Consider the following 16,800-nt stretch of genomic DNA (forward strand, 5'->3'; position numbering starts at 1 on the left):
ACAGGTAAGTGAGCAAGGAAGCGAGAGAGAGAAGGCAGAGGAGAAAAGGCAGGTCTTGAGCTGCTTCCAGAACTTCTGGTGGTCCGATTCAAGTTTGAGAGGGGCAGGGAGGTCGTTCCAGGGGGAGGCACCTCCAGAAGAGCGAGATCTACCCCCCACTCTCTGCTTGGAGAAGCATCTGACCCTCGTAGAGTTAGAGGTAGCTGAGCAACGGGCTCTAGAAGGAACATATTTAGGCAGAGAGAGTTGTAGATAGTGCAGGCCCCGGCCCCAGAAATTCTAGTGGAAGATGCAGAGGGTCTTGAACTTGATCATTGGCTGCCACCGGGAGCCAGTGGAGAAATTTCAGGGCAGGAGGGATGCAGTTCTTCGAGATAAAAATTGTACCTCTGTTAACTTATGGCACAGTAGCATTTTATAATGAAAATATGCATTGAATGCATCTGGAAAGTTTGTTTTAAAGGTAGTTGTAGCATGCATACGAGAATTGTGAAAATATAGTGCGACTAACTTTGGAAATGGATACATTGAGAATTAGTTTGAAAATGGAAAGAGGATTGATTATGTGTTCGGAATCATAAGTGGCGCAGCAGAAGGTATTGTAAGACAAATCATATAGGTTGAACTGATGAACGTGTTGTGACCTCTGTGCAAAGAGACTGGAATTACTATTAACAAGTATAATCAACTCTTTACTATGGACCAAAGTGAATGTTTAATCAACACAAAGGGGGCTAGTAAGTCTTACTGGACAGAGTTTAGTACTTAATTAGGCATATTGGAATATAGTAAGATGAAGTACCATCGTTTTTTACAGAATAAGCTACTATGATGTGTTGGTCCCTCGGAGATATGTGTATGAACTAAGAAACACACATGTTCTTTTTTTAAATTTCACCTTAATATTTTGCCTCTTTGGGAAATGAAGGAGTGTCGAATGGAAAAACAAAGGTACGTGTCTGGTTTTTATTAAACTCTGAACATTTGGATGAACAAATATATCATTAAAGCACAGGCACCTCATGCTAGCTAATTGTATATCCTCATGCCAGGTATAACCTGATATACCACTGCCCTGGCATCTTATGATGCCTGGTATAGCCTTTCATGCTCAGCTAAAGGCCTCGATGTCCAGGTAGAGCCGCACATGCCCAGCTTGCCTGGCCAGGGCCTCACATTTCTAGGCAGAGACACACATTCCCAATTAAGGCCTTTACATGACTCGACACAGCCATAATATCCACTATGGACATCAAATACCACGTACAGCTGTACATAGCCATGCACTGTAGTCAAGCTCTGGATGTAGCCTCATATGTCAGATCCTACCATGGTACACCCGAGTACACTCTCATGTGTGGCAGTGCTGCCTCAAATGCCCATGTAATGCCTGTGCATTCCCAGGTGCTGCACCAATGCCCATGTAATGCCTGCGCATTCCCAGGTGCTGCACCAATGCCCATGTAATGCCTGCGCATTCCCAGGTGCTGCACCAATGCCCTAGCCAATGCTGCACCTGGCATGCATAGTTACAGATCCACACACACAGGGCCAATGGCTTTATGACTGGCAGAGGCTGAAGCATGCAGGTACAGGCATCATATGTTAAGTAAAACTTCACATTTACAGGAACATCTTTTATTTCCCAGGTGCAGCTGCATGTGCCCATGTAGAGTTGTGTCGGCAGAGAGCCTGAAATGGCCAGACACAGCCTCCTGGTTTCAGATAAAGCCACATGTGCCAATTATAGTAGAGTCACCATCTGCAAGTTGCATTTGAATATCTATGTACTGGAAACATATGTCATACAAAGTCTCATGGGACCAGTCACTAGCATCATGTGTCCATGCATGCCTGTCATATGCCCTGGGGCAGCCTAACATATCCATGTACGCATGCACACTTACAGCCAGGCCACATGCCCATAGACAACCATTATATGGAGGTCACTCACTGATGTTCCCAGGCACCATCATTATGCAGAATGCAAGGTTAACTCTCACTCGCTCAGGCACAGCTCTCATACGCCCTTTGTAGCAGATGTACCAGGTACCTTCTCACATGTCAAGGGAACATACCCCCGCATATAACCTCAAAAGCCCCAGTAAATCTTCACATCTTCAGGCACAGCCTGCAGGCCCAAGCTAAACCATCTTGTAGAAGGTAAAGTTACCATAGGTTTTGGTGCAACCATAGAATGGGAAATGTAGCTTTGTATTACCACATACAGCATTCATGCCAGATGCAGCCTCATATGTCTAATTATAGTGATGTATTTGGGATGTGTAGCACACTGCACACTGCTTGGCAGAAGTCCCAGAACTCAGTGAAGGGCAGAAGAACACCAGAGAGGAGAGTGCTTCCATGAAATGCCCTAGCATTGGTGGTTCGGTAGCGGCTGTGTTTAGGCGCCCTCCTGTCTCCATCAGATAGGCGGCAAAGCCTTAAGGTGGGATTGGCTAATCGGGCGGTGGAATTTGAGATTTTAAGCTTGAAGGTGTGGTGGTAGGGTCATCCAGAGAGTAGACCCGGGGGCAAGTGGAATCTGCCACACCATCTTTGTGTCTAGTTTGATTTTTGTGTAGAACGTTCAAGTTGGTCAATGATTGGAGAAGCTGGCCATCTCCCAGCTTATCCACCACACTGAATCCTTTGGTTGTCTCCACGACCACCAGTCTCGCTTCAGAGTTGCCAGAGGCATGGAAACTGCACTCCTAAACACCTGAGAAGACTTGCTCTCTAGTCGCGATTCTAGCTCTCCCCCTGTCCTCATCCTTCTTGACCTTTCCTCTGCCTTTGACACCATCAATCATGCCAGTCCCCTAAAGGGACTCCAAGATACTCTTGGCATCACAGACTTGGCACTAGACTGGTTGACCTCCTTCCTCTCTGATCATCCCTCTCAGGTTCAACTGGGCCCTTTCCTCTCTACCATCTCACTCTCCACCGGTGGTGTCCCTCGGGGCTCTACTCTCTCACCCTGGCTCTTCAATATTTAGTTGGCCCCCCTAGCCCACTTGGCCAGGTCGGGTCATATCTTATGTCACTCTCCGTGGGCCTGGCCAACTGGTTGCACATGATGACTTGCTCTCTAATCTCGATTTCAACTCTCTCTCTTTTCTCATCCTTCTTGATCTTTCCTCTGCCTTTGATACAGTCAACCATGCCACCCTTATAAATCGACTGTGATACTCTTGGCATCACAGACCAGGCTCTGGACTGGTTGACCTCCTTCCTCTCTGATCGACCTTCCCAGGTTCAACTTGGACCTTTTCTCTACTCCATCTTACTCTCCACCTGTGGTGTCCCTCGGGGTTCTATCCTCTTTCCATGGCTTTTCAACCTCTATCTGGCCCCTCTAGCCTATTTGATCTCTGCCTTCTCTCCTAACTTCCAGTCTTATGAAGATGACACGTAGCTCTTCTTTAAGCTTCCCTCCTCTGCTTCCTCCTCTTCCTCTCTCATTCCTGACTTCCTGTCTGCTATCCAGGCATGACACACTGCTAACAATCTCTGCCTTAATGCCAGTAAGACATAGATCCTTCTCATTGGGACCCCTGCTCCTTCCTTCCCTCCCACACTCTGGCCACCCTCCATGGGCCCCCTCCCCTCACCTTCCTGTGAGGCAGAAAAAACCTTGGTGTCATCTTCAACTCCTCTCTCTCCTTCTCTGCTCACATCACGAACCTTGCCAAGAAAGCCCACTTTCAGTTGCATCTCACCAGATACTCACCTTCCCCCAGAAACTCAATTACACAGAGCTCTGGTCCTCTCCAGGCTGGACTACTGCAAAAGTCTCTTGCTCAATCTTCCTAACTCCTCCCTTTGCCCCCTTCAATTAATACTGAATAGGACTGCAAGACTCATCCTTGGCCTCAAGCCCAGGGAACACATCTCTCCAGCCGTAATATCTCTCCAATGGCTCCCGGATGTTGCAATGATCAAGGTCAATACCCTCTGCATCATCCACAAGACTTTGTGGGGCCTGGGGCCCCGCTACATCCAACTCTCCCTCCCTAAATACCTTCCTGCTAGATCCCTTCTGTCTTCTAACTCCAACTCTCTGCAGATCAGACGCTTTTCAAAGCAGAGAGGTGGGGGTAGATCTCTTTCCTCTGCAGGTGCCTCTCTCTGCAATGGCCTCCCTGCCCCTCTCCGACTTGAGCCGGATTTCCTTAAGGTCCGGAAGCTTCTCAAGACCTTCCTTTTCTCTTCCTCCTTCCCTCTCCCCCCTGCTAATGTCCCTGTCTGCCGTTTGAATGGGTGACTGGTTCCTTCAGATTCTTACAGGACACCAGGCCCTCCTCATCCCATCTACCCTTGCACTTGGTCTGCCCTGACCCCCCACCCCCTCAACTTGTACTTTCCCATCCGGGCCCCTCCCCCTGCACTTGCCTGGTTGTGCCTGCATCCCTTGAGCCCTTCCAGACCCCTACCTCGCACTTAGCATGTGGACCTTCCCTCCCCTACACTCTCTGCATTCCCCTGCCTCTGTCCACCTGGCCTCCCCTAGCACTCGCTTAGCCCACAGGCCGTTCCGCCCTGACATGCACTTTCCCCTCCACTTTTCTCTGCACTTCTTGCTACTGCACTTGCACGATCTGAATGTCACAAGGCCTAGTTGGACTGTTTTTGTTTTTTGTCATCCCTGTAACCCGCCCCTTGTATGGTTGCGCTTTGAAACACATAGTGCATAAGTGGATTATAAATACCAAATGAATAAATGAAAACTGTTTCAGTAAGAAGACGAGTAACGATAAGAAGAGAGAAGTATTGCACATTTAAGAATTAGAGAAAGTCCAGGGAGGACCCGGAAGAATCAAAGGAACCAATAGGCCAAGGCCTGGGAGAGCCCCTTGAAGGAACTGGAGGACTTGTTACAAAAGATAGCGAAGGACTATCTGAAGATCTCATATTGCGGAGAACTGTGCTGAAAAGCATTCCACGAGACGGGGGGCTTTCTCCTGGACTTCCTGTTGTTTAGTAATAGTGGTAGGATCAGTCCAGGTTACTTTTGGGATGGAGGACAGACTTTTGATTATGGACTTCACTGTTGACGACGAGCCCCCGAGTTTAGTCCTGTTAGGTAGGGAAACCCTTAGGATAGGGAAGGTTAGACATTTTCTTTATTATTTTCTAATTAACCTTGTTGACTATCATTGGCCTGTCTCCTCCTTCTGCCCTACTGCATAAGCCAGAAGAGTCATGAAGGAAGGTGGAGTGACTGGCGACATGGGGGCAGGGCAGCAGTGCAGTGATGAACATAAACTGCCAACACAGCCCGGCTCAACCAGAATGCATGCTACACCGGCAGCTGCCATGTGTCACAGCCATGGTGCTGCATAAACAGAGCTGCCAAGTCGTTGGGTATTGGTTGGGAGGTTTACTCACCCATTCACTGCCTATGGCTATGCTACTCCCTATGGCCAGCCCCTCCTGCCACCCGTGCCTCCCTTTCCAAAACAAACCCTCCCGGGATCTCTTGGGGCCACCTCTTTCATTGAGTAATATCAAACTATGGGCTGCCGCTGCTCTCTCTGAGCAGTCTTCTCAAAATCATTAGCTTCATTCCAGTTGTAAATCAGCTCCTAGGGTAAGATAAAATGCCTTAACCAGGTGTGCCTGAAGCAACTTGGTTTCTCAGCAATATCTATGTCCTCGCATCTATTCCTTGCACTGAATTCCTGTCAAAAACAATCATTTTCAAAGCCAACCGGTTTTGTTCTTTTATAGGTATTGGCTCTTGCTAGGCACTGACATCATATGCCAAGCTGCTCATAAAATGTTCAAGCTGTTGCCATCTTATCTCCGAGTAGTACCATTATGCTCGTGCCTGGCAAATGACTGTCAATTATTTATACTAGAGCAGAAACTGTTGGCTTTGCCATTGCTTGTTAAAATGACAACTCTGAGGAGTTGCTCCCTGGGGTGAGCAGTGGAGTCAGTGGGTGCGTTCAAGGAAACCACTCGGTCTGAGTGGCTCAGTGACTCAGTGAGGGCCCCATCCTATGCTATACCTTCTACTAGTTCCACTCTCTTGGGCCGGGCCAGTGTATGCTCCGATGGCACCAAACTTACAAAGGAGGGTAGGGTGCAGTGTGGACGAGGGCAGGGGCCCTGGCATCAGTACACATGGAGCCGCTACACTCACGAATGTGAAGGAGAACACACTTTCTCAACAGAATGCACATTGATTGGGTAAAGAGATATGTGTGAGCGACACATCAGCATTCCTACCCGGGAAAGACACATTGACCAATCACAATCTGTGTTTCCTGGGCAGGATTATGCAATCACCGTCCGCACTATGGCATAAAATAGAAAAGGTACTAGATCCCTTTTCGAATGACAGTGGAATTTAGTTTTTCATGTTTCTTATTACTGCCTTCATCTGAAAAGGGACTTAGTCCCTTTTCCATTTTAATAGCAGCAGGCATTTTTTTTAAAAAAAGTTTTTCCTTTCATCTGGAGATGGGCTTGCGCACTACGTGCTGAGCCCATTACCCGACGGAAGAAAAAAAATTGAAAAACCTACGCATCCTGGTAAATCCTGGGGTGCAAATGGGTTTCACCCCAATGGCGGAGGATGACATGGCCGGTAAAGGCCCACAGCCTCATCGAGCATTTTCAGCCCCCCACCGCAGGGGTGAAAGGTACATTCCAATCATCCAGACATACAAATAAGTGCAGACATGAAGGGATGCAAGCTGGCCTGTCAATACTTCATATAGTTTTAGCATTGACGATTTTTGAAAATAAATAAAAAAAATGTCAATACAGTCTGATGTTGTTGAATTGGTTTTGGCATCAAATTGAGAAATGATAACATGATTTCATTTTTGCCATTGTTTTTCACCGATTTTCAGACATCCTTTGCAGATTTGACTTTGTCTCACAGACATATTTAAAATATTTCTGCACATGAATGTGGCAGTGCCGGTCATCCTTTGTCTAAAACTTGGCCCATCCACTATAATAGAGGTCAGAACATGGCCAAAAGCTGTTTTCACTCACAGTGGTAGGGGACCCACTTAACGGATCCCTTGGTGGGCAAACAGGCCACCACACCCATGCTGAAAGGATGCTTGAGCTCACCAAAGAAAGAAAGGCTGTGTTGGGCCCCATTATCCTAGATATGCACCCATCACATTCTAACCAAACAGGACATGGACAAAATGCACAGGTTCGAACCAGATTCCATGCTCTGTCACCACTCGTGTGGCTCAGCCTTCTTGTTACCTGCAGTAGTTGTGGTTCCCTAACCCCAGTTCCCCATTGGGGTACTTGGCTGTGTTGTAGGTGTGCTGGTAGGTCTGGTTCCAGTAGAGGCAGGGTCTGCCATCCTTGGTTAGTGAGGTGCGCGTCTGCCTTCCTCGGTAGTCCCCTCCATTCACCTTGAAGCACTCTGAAAGCTCTGCGGAAACATTAGAAGCCACATATCAGATGGGGGGGGGGCTCTGGTGTTATCAGGCAACATGGCAATTGAGGGCAGGGGCGGGGGGGGGGTGAAAATGTAGCAAACATGGCTATTCAGACTGCTGGAGGTGCCTAACGAAGTCCATAAAGTCAGAAATGCTTATTTATTTATTTATTATTACATTTGTAATGCACGCCTAACCCTCAGGCATCTGGGGGCATCGCTTATGAATATGGTTACAAGTTATGCAAGCTTAAGAGTTTGGTTACAGGTTAAACAGACTTAAGAGTGTGGTTACAGGGCATACAGGCTTACACATTTGCTTACAGGTCATGCAGGCTTAGGAATATGGTTGCAGGTCATACAGGCTTGAGGATATTATTACAAGTCATACTCAGATGTGCAGGTTGATTGCAGGTAGAACGTTAGATCGTTATGCAGTACAGTGTGAAAGGCAGTTGCATTATCATACCGCAGTGAGTAATACCTAGTAGTAAGGGGACATATATTAGTAAATGTTCTATCCAGTGAGTGGCGAAGTTCCTATATCGTTTGGAAATCAAACACCTCTCTAGCCTTTAATTTGGTCAGCCATTTTCCGAGTTTTCTTTTTCTATCTCAATGGCAGGCATTTCAAATCCTGATGTTTTTTAGTTTTGGTAAAGCACCACCTATAAGCCGATAAGCCGAAACTATTGCATTGGAGTACAGCTAGGGAGAACTGCCATATGAGGAGGCACACAAAGCTTGTAGGTATTGTTTGGCTATTTACCTACCAATTGACTGCTCATAGCCATGCAAATCCCCTGCAACTATTCCCACTCACTTCCTTCACCCTCCTCGCCCAAACACTTCAAGACTTACCATCGAACTTTGCGCTTGAAGTGCCTGCCAAAGTTTTGAGAGTTAATGGCCTAATTCGAGCTGTAAACGTGCTACTGGTGTAATACACATATCTTAACCAGGTCTGCCTTTACTCACTCGATTTATAGGCACTATGCGTGCCCTTCACTGAAGTCCTGCTAAAAGAATCATTGGCAAAGCCGACAGTTTTGGCTTGTATATAAGTATGAGGCATTTGCTAGGCACTGCTATTAGATGCCCAGGTACTCATTTTGCAGCTGCTACCATCGATGGCCAGTTAATATCACAACGGCAAATGCCTTTCCCATGCTTACACAAAAGTTGAAACGGCTGGCATTACCAATGCTTGTTTTCTCCTGGTCCAGTCATCTTGGTGTGATATTTCCTACTTCACCTTTCAGAAACTAGAATGCATCAATCTAGCTCAATCCTGCCTTCAGCTCCAGTTGTCAAGCATTTTAGAAGCACTCTTTTCTTCACCCCCTTACTCTCCTTCAGCAATCCTCCCTTTTAACCAACCCGCCTTTTCCACTGCTTTTACCTTTCTCTCCTAAGCTCCTTTGATTTCCAGTGTTATTCTTTCTCTCGCTCTCTATTCAATCAATCGCTTTCAACCGAATTCATAGCTAAGCCTCATCCCTTATACTGACCATACAATAGTTACACCAGTACGCGCTGTACACAAAAAGTAATGTTTCAGACAATTTCACTCCAAAAAAGAGACCACATTTAATGTGTGCCAATACATATGCAAACATTAGAAATCCAAATTATGCTAATGCGATACAAAGCTCATGAATGTATACCTTCTACTCTCCCACTTGTCCCACGTCCACCCTGTGCCTCTTCTCTTTTCCACTCCTTCTCCTCCCCTCTGACCCCCCCAAACCACTGAAATATTCTTCCTTCTTCTATCAGGACTCTATCTTCTCTTTCTCACTTCAAAACACGTCTGGAGGAGCGTCTGCTCTCTATCTGATTTGCATAGTTATCCCTCATTTGTGTTACCTCTTTTGATCCTGTGAAGCACTTAGGCGTTAGGCCTTATACAAATAAAATACAAATTAAAAAAAAGCCTCATACCAAACCTGTGCACACAACCTCACGTTTCTTTCAAGCAATTCTCAGTCCTACACGCTCCATCCTACAGGCTCACCATATTCACACCAAATCTCCAAAGCTTGCATTCATATGGTCAAGCATGCCCCGTATTTTTGGCAAACAAGAAAACACACATTTTTTTTATCCCCTAAAAAGGCAGAACATAATTACAGATAAGAGAAGTTCCTGGGGAAAGTGGAATCTCCTGACCTGCTCAGACTGTTCAGGGAGAAAGTGAGGATGTACATGAGCCACAGGTGGTGTGATAGTTCTTTACCCACACCTCCACTCCGATCGCTCGCGCCCTCCAGCCAATACACGTCCATTTGCCAAATTCCCCGAATTGCTCCAAAAGCTGAGCCGGCATCTGGGCAAATTCTAACCTTCAACCCACTTCTCTCTGAGCTCACCCCATCTCTGATCAGCCCTCCTTCACCAGCTCTGATCCATTAGACTTCTCCATTGTCCCTTTCCCCGAGAAGCCAACAGTCTGCTCGGGGAGCCTTATTTGCTCCAATATATTCAAAACAACTTCCTCAGTCCATCTTAAGGTTCTGGCTTCATTTCTTTAGTTCCCAAGGCCTCCATGACATGTTCCCCTCTGGGCTTCAAGGTGGCCAAACCTTGCTGCCTAAAAACAAATAACCGGGCACCAGCAACATCAGCAGGCATTGGGAAGCGAGTGCGGGATGCACTGCCAAGTATCTTCTCTCCCACATTTGCTCAAACAGCTTTGCCCAGCACCTGAGATCAGGCTTCCATGCTTACCTTTTCACCGAGACAGAAACTCTACCAGTAGTAACTGACACTGTATGGACAGTGCTGATGACACCTGACTTCTGGTACTGTTCTGCATGCCTGCAGAGTTCATCACAATTGACAATGCAACACTCTATTTATTTATTTATTTACCATACTTTATTTATTTATACTCTGCATGTATACGTACGGAAGGATCTTGAAATGGTTCTCATTTGGCACAGCCAACGTGTTCAGATACAATACCAAAGGTCCACTCTGCCACCTAGCCAATGTAGAGTGCCCAAAGGATTGCATCCTTACCCCCATGTTATTTAACTGCTCCATGGTACATCTGGGTTGTCTACTGGATGGAAGCAGGGTCACCACCCACCAGAATGCTAATGACACTCAGCCTTATCTCAGGGTCTCCTCAGCCAGCAACATTCACTGCCCGAGGAACCATCGCCACTTAAGGAAGCGCTGGATGCCCTCCACATCCCATGACTGATGCCAATCAAATCAGTGGCAAAAAAAGGATTCGCTCAGGGGTGTGCTCCTGATACAGGATTCAACTCACTCAGAATGGAATCTCACACGCTTTTGCCAACCTCGCATCTCCCCAGAAGGCAAATACATATGTAACACCCCCCAACGCATCTCCCTCCTACCATCTGTAAAAGCCGGTGGCAGTTTCCTCAGTCCTCCTCCGAGCTTCAAAGTGTACATTTACACAACAGCCCAACACTTCCTTATGCCACCGGATATGCTCAGGGAGATCAGTCAGTCAGTCAGTCAAAACTGCTGTATTTCGGCTCCAGATAGGGTGACCAGACGTCTTCGGGTACAGTCCAGGGAAATCACCCTCCGTCCCGGGTCCCGGGAGTTTTTTCATTTGTCCGGGGTTTGCATGTTTGGGGGGCTAGGGTAATAAAAAACGTAATTATTTTTCACAACACTATCAGCATTTTGAAGTTGGCTCGAACCCCCAACCTCTCAGGTATAAGACAGAACACTTACTGACTGTGCAGCGGAGACTGGCTTGCAAATGGTTGTCCAGCAGGCTATGTAATATCAATTAGAGCTAACGCTCGTCTTGAATTAACATGCCACGATTCACAGACAAAACTGCACAAATTAGATTATAAACAGTTTATAGAAAGGAGAACTGCTGGGAATATGGTTGGGGGTGGTTGTGGGGGCGTGTTGAGGGAGGGGCGGTAATTGGTGGGCTTCGATGGGGTAGTCCCTCTTTTATGTTGTTGGCCGTCCCGGTTTTTTGTTTTGCAAATCTGGTCACCTAGCTCCAGACCATAAATGCATATAAAACATACAAGGGGATAAGACCAGACACAGGTTTAAGACACAATTTACAACCCAGAATTGCAGCTTAATACGTATATAGTAAATTACAGTGCCTTGATGACACATAATGTAAAACCACAGAAAAATGGATAAAAGTCATACAAAAAGTGAAGTCCATTTAATGCCTAGGTCGATATCCAAGACTCCTTTATAATAAGGTGCCAAGCAGAAACAGCACACAGCCGTGATGTCATTCCTTTTCACACGGCTACATGTATGCTTTTCAATTAACAGACACATGTTAGTAACATAGCTTAACAAATGTCTAAACACCTATTGAGACTGGTGACTAGAGTACAATCTCCACAACAGGGCAACGTGCTCGCCTTGGAAGCAAGATCCCCAGGTCTGCGCTTAGAAACCTCTGGGTATTAAGTGCATTATAAATAACCTATCATATCATTCCTTGCAGACTGCCCATAAACGAGACCAGCTGCTTTCTCCACCACTGCCCCACAGAGTTTTGGGTGCAGGAGTTTTCACTCCCAACTATGGAGTACAATGGAATGTTGGCAAGGGTGGGTGCGACTGAATAGGCCATAAGGACATAGCATAGCCTTGTAGCCCAAGAAAGGCTTCTGCCATGCGGAACGCGCAACTGAAGCCCAACGCGCCACTGCGCCTTGTCACCCTAGTAAATGACTTCCAGACTCCAGCTGACTTTGACAATGGGGCACTGGGCCTAATCCGCTGAGCAAATTAATTTAAAATGGCAGCTGAATTTCATATACTTAATACGTATGGAATACATGAAAGGCCTTATTGACTCAGCGGCCCATGGAATGACTCTCCAGTTTTATAGAGAGACTGAATTAGCGAGGCACATTAGCTTCAGGGGGATGTTGAAGGTACTACAGACCTAACTAGTATTTAGTGAACATAAAGCCCTGAAGTATACTACACATGGGTCAAAACACGTGTTAGCTGTCTATTAAATACTATCATACCCAAGTGCTGATCATTTGATTATTAATTCAATAGGATATTTTATTTGAGTTTTGATAGGTTTGGCAAGGCTTGGCACAGGTGAATGTATCTTTTCTCTTGTGACCTTCGGCTTTGGTCGCACTTTGATTCTGGCCAATGCTTGCCTGCCTACGCTACTGAATAATTTGCTTACAAAGTAGTATGTTTCACTTAAAGGTTTTTGTAGTTAGCTCAACTTTGTACCAGCCCTTCTTAAATCACAAGGACGGGTCATTATTGCAGGATAATGGCCCATCCTCAAGTTTCGGCTTGGAGCTAAGCTGAGGACCATACGTAGGCGAGGGTCAGTATGCCAAGCGTAAAAGGTTGGTCGTTGCCCGGTGATAGAACAATTAATGCATGTTTTGGAGGAGCCTTCTATACCTGGCAGCACCCACAGCTGTTTATGTTCCATTGTCTATACCTCACATGAGGTGTTCCCCGCACCTGGGGTCAGTCTACTGATCAGTGGTGCGTACATAAGGCGCTAGGTACCACGTCTTTGGCTCAAACGGGAACATCTGGCTGTTTTGAAGAAGCTTTTTGGGACAAGAGGGCATGATGTCAAAAACCAGGACTATCGTTCAAAAACCTGACCGCCTGGTCACCCTATGATAAGGGGGAGCATCTGCCCCCAGGGGGAGACGAAGACTTGGAAGACCAAGTCAGCCAGTGGCAGTGGGTCTCCCAGGAGGAAGGGCGAGGCCAATCAGCCAATGGCAGTGGGTCTCCCAGGCGGAAGGGCGAGGCCAAGTCACCCAATGGCAGTGGGTCTTCCAGGAGGAAGGGCGAGGCCAAGTCACCCAATGGCAGTGGGTCTCCCAGGAGGAAGGGCGAGGCCAAGTCACCCAATGGGAGTGGGTCTCCCAGGAGGAAGAGCGAGGCCAAGTCACCCAATGGTAGTGGGTCTTACAGGAGGAGGGGCGAGGCCAAGTCACTCAATGGCAGTGGGTCTCCTTGGAGGAGGTGCGAGGCCAAGTCACCCAATGTCAGTGGGTCTCTCAGGAGGAGGGGCCTCCCAGGAGGAGGGGCGAGGCCAAGTCACCCAATGCAGTGGGTCTCCCAGGAGGAGGGGCGAGGCCAAGTCACCCAATGGCAATGGGTGTCCCGGGAGGAGGGGCAAGGCCAAGTCACCCGATGGCAGTGGGTCTCCCAGGAGCATGGGCGAGGCCAAGTCACCCAATGGAAGTGGGTCTGCGAGGAGGCGGGGCGAGGCCAAGTCACCCAATGGCAGTGAGTCTCCCAGGAGGAGGGGCGAGGCCAAGTCGCCCAATGGCAGTGCGTCTCCCAGGAGGAGGGGAGAGTGGCTGTCGTGTAGCAGCATGGTCAAGTCGCAGTCAAGGTCCCGTGGACAGCGGCTCCTCTAATCCCCAGCATCAGAGGGGTTGCCTCGCCGATTCGGACCCCCACTTATGTATGATTCGAAGATCATTTGCTGTCACTTCTAAATCTAAGATAAGGTTCTTGCTGCGCCTGCATCGAGGTTCATTGGTGGATCCGAGTTTTTGTTTGTGCATGAATAATGCTTTTTCGATTGGCCAACAGTGGAGAGCCAGTGCGGGTGCTCCTCTCATTCCTTACACACACGTTTCGACGCCCTAAACTATAGCAGGAGGCGCTATACACACATAACATAACGTGCCCCACCCTTTTCAAAGTAGTTACATATGCCTCGCGTGAACTGCTGTATTATGTCCAGTTCTGTAGACCACATCTGCAGTATAATGGGCAGTTCTGGAGGGCACATCTGCGTATAATGGGCAGTTCTGTAGACAACATCTGCAGTATAATGGGCAGTTCTGGAGGGCACATCTGCGTATAATGGGCAGTTCTGTAGACCACATCTGCAATATAATGGGCAGTTCTGGAGGCCACATCTGCGTATATTGGGCAGTTCTGGAGGGCACATCTGGAGTATAATGGGCAGTTCTGGAGGGCACATCTGCGTATAATGGGCAGTTCTGTAGACATCTGCAGTATAATGGGCAGTTCTGGAGGCCACGTCTGCGTATAATGGGCAGTTCTGTAGACCACATCTGCAATATAATGGGCAGTTCTGGAGGCCACATCTGCGTATATTGGGCAGTTCTGGAGGGCACATCTGCCCATAATGGGCAGTTCAGGAGGGCACATATGCGTATAATGGGCAGTTCTGGAGGGCACATCTGCAGTATAATGGGCAGTTCTGGAGGGCACATCTGCAGTGTAATGGGCAGTTCTGGAGGGCACATCTGTGTATAATGGGCAGTTCTGGATGTTACATCTGCAGTATAATGGGCAGTTCTGGAGGGCACATCTGCAGTGTAATGGGCAGTTCTGGAGGCCACATCTGCGTATAATGGACAGCTCTGAAGGGCACATCTGCGTATAATGACCAGTTCTGGAGGGCACATCTGCAGTGTAATGGGCAGTTCTGGAGGGCACATCTGCAGTATAATGGGCAGTTCTGGAGGCCACATCTGCGTATAATGGGCAGTTCTAGAGGGCACATCTGTGTATAATGGGCAGTTCTGTAGGCCACATCTGTGTATAATGGGCAGTTCTGGAGGGCACATCTGCATATAATGGGCAGTTCTGGAGGGCACATCTGCATATAATGGGCAGTTCTGGAGGCCACATCTGCGTATAATGGGCAGTTCTGGAGGGCACATCTGCGTATAATGACCAGTTCTGGAGGGCACATCTGCAGTGTAATGGGCAGTTCTGGAGGGCACATCTGCAGTATAATGGGCAGTTCTGGAGGCCACATCTGCGTATAATGGGCAGTTCTGGAGGGCACATCTGCGTATAATGACCAGTTCTGGAGGGCACATTTGCAGTGTAATGGGCAGTTCTGGAGGGCACATCTGCAGTATAATGGGCAGTTCTGGAGGCCACATCTGCGTATAATGGGCAGTTCTGGAGGGCACATCTGCGTATAATGACCAGTTCTGGAGGGCACATCTGCAGTGTAATGGGCAGTTCTGGAGGCCACATCTGCGTATATTGGGCAGTTCTGGAGGGCACATCTGCCCATAATGGGCAGTTCAGGAGGGCACATATGCGTATAATGGGCAGTTCTGGAGGGCACATCTGCAGTATAATGGGCAGTTCTGGAGGCCACATCTGCAGTATAATGGGCAGTTCTGGAAGGCACATCTGCAGTGTAATGGGCAGTTCTGGAGGGCACATCTGTGTATAATGGGCAGTTCTGGATGTTACATCTGCAGTGTAATGGACAGTTCTGAAGGGCACATCTGCGTATAATGACCAGTTCTGGAGGGCACATCTGCAGTGTAATGGGCAGTTCTGGAGGGCACATCTGCAGTATAATGGGCAGTTCTGGAGGCCACATCTGCGTATAATGGGCAGTTCTAGAGGGCACATCTGTGTATAATGGGCAGTTCTGTAGGCCACATCTGTGTATAATGGGCAGTTCTGGAGGGCACATCTGCATATAATGGGCAGTTCTGGAGGGCACATCTGCAGTATAATGGGCAGTTCTGGAGGCCACATCTGCGTATAATGGGCAGTTCTGGAGGGCACATCTTCGTATAATGACCAGTTCTGGAGGGCACATCTTCAGTGTAATGGGCAGTTCTGGAGGGCACATCTGCGTATAATGGGCAGTTCTGGAGGGCACATCTGCGTATAATGACCAGTTCTGGAGGGCACATCTGCAGTGTAATGGGCAGTTCTGGAGGGCACATCTGCGTATAATGGGCAGTTCTGTAGACCACATCTGCAGTATAATGGGCAGTTCTGGAGGCCACATCTGCATATAATGGGCAGTTCTGGAGGGCACATCTGTGTATAATGGGCAGTTCTGTAGGCCACATCTGTGTATAATGGGCAGTTCTGTAGGCCACATCTAGACTTTTGTGTCCATTCGCAGAGGCTATGTCCAGAGTATTAGGTCCAGTCCTTGGGGCAATGTCAGGAGTATTGTTTCCTGTCCTGGCATAATGGAGTATGGTGTACAGTCTAGAGTATTGGTTCCAGGCCTGCAGTGCTGTATCCGGTCCATTTTAGGAGTAGTGCTCCCACTTCTGCAGGCATACCTGGCACCGGCATCATGTCTGCAGTATTGTGTCGAAGGAGTCCAGGACACATTTTGACTGTTGTGTTGTCTCTAGTTCTGTGACCCACCTCTCAAGAAGAATAGAGACTGGCCCGGGCCCAGGTGACATTAAGGGGGCCAGCTACAAACCAGAAGCCTTAAGAGGGGGCCTCGATCAGGGATGTCATTTAACCAAAATGCCAGGGGTAGCGGAAGTGACATCACACAACCCTTGACCCCTGATGACATCACAGGAAGTGATGTCATTTGACCCCACCCTGAAGTGATATCGCGGGAAGCGATGGAACAC

At 47.9% G+C, this 16,800-nt stretch overlaps 1 protein-coding gene across 1 annotated transcript in view; it reads right to left on the reverse strand.

Annotated features, from left to right (window-relative positions):
* Positions 1 to 16,800, reverse strand: part of KREMEN2 (kringle containing transmembrane protein 2) — a 105,892-nt gene that overhangs the window by 49,010 nt on the left and 40,082 nt on the right. The window contains exon 2 of the mRNA XM_069651672.1: positions 7,240 to 7,414. Within this exon, the coding sequence (XP_069507773.1) occupies positions 7,240 to 7,414 (175 nt within the window). The remainder of the gene's footprint in view (positions 1 to 7,239; positions 7,415 to 16,800) is intronic.

This window comes from Ambystoma mexicanum, chromosome 3p (assembly GCF_040938575.1).
Source record: "Ambystoma mexicanum isolate Mex_15411 chromosome 3p, UKY_AmexF1_1, whole genome shotgun sequence".
In the NCBI taxonomy this organism is placed as follows: domain Eukaryota; kingdom Metazoa; phylum Chordata; class Amphibia; order Caudata; family Ambystomatidae; genus Ambystoma; species Ambystoma mexicanum.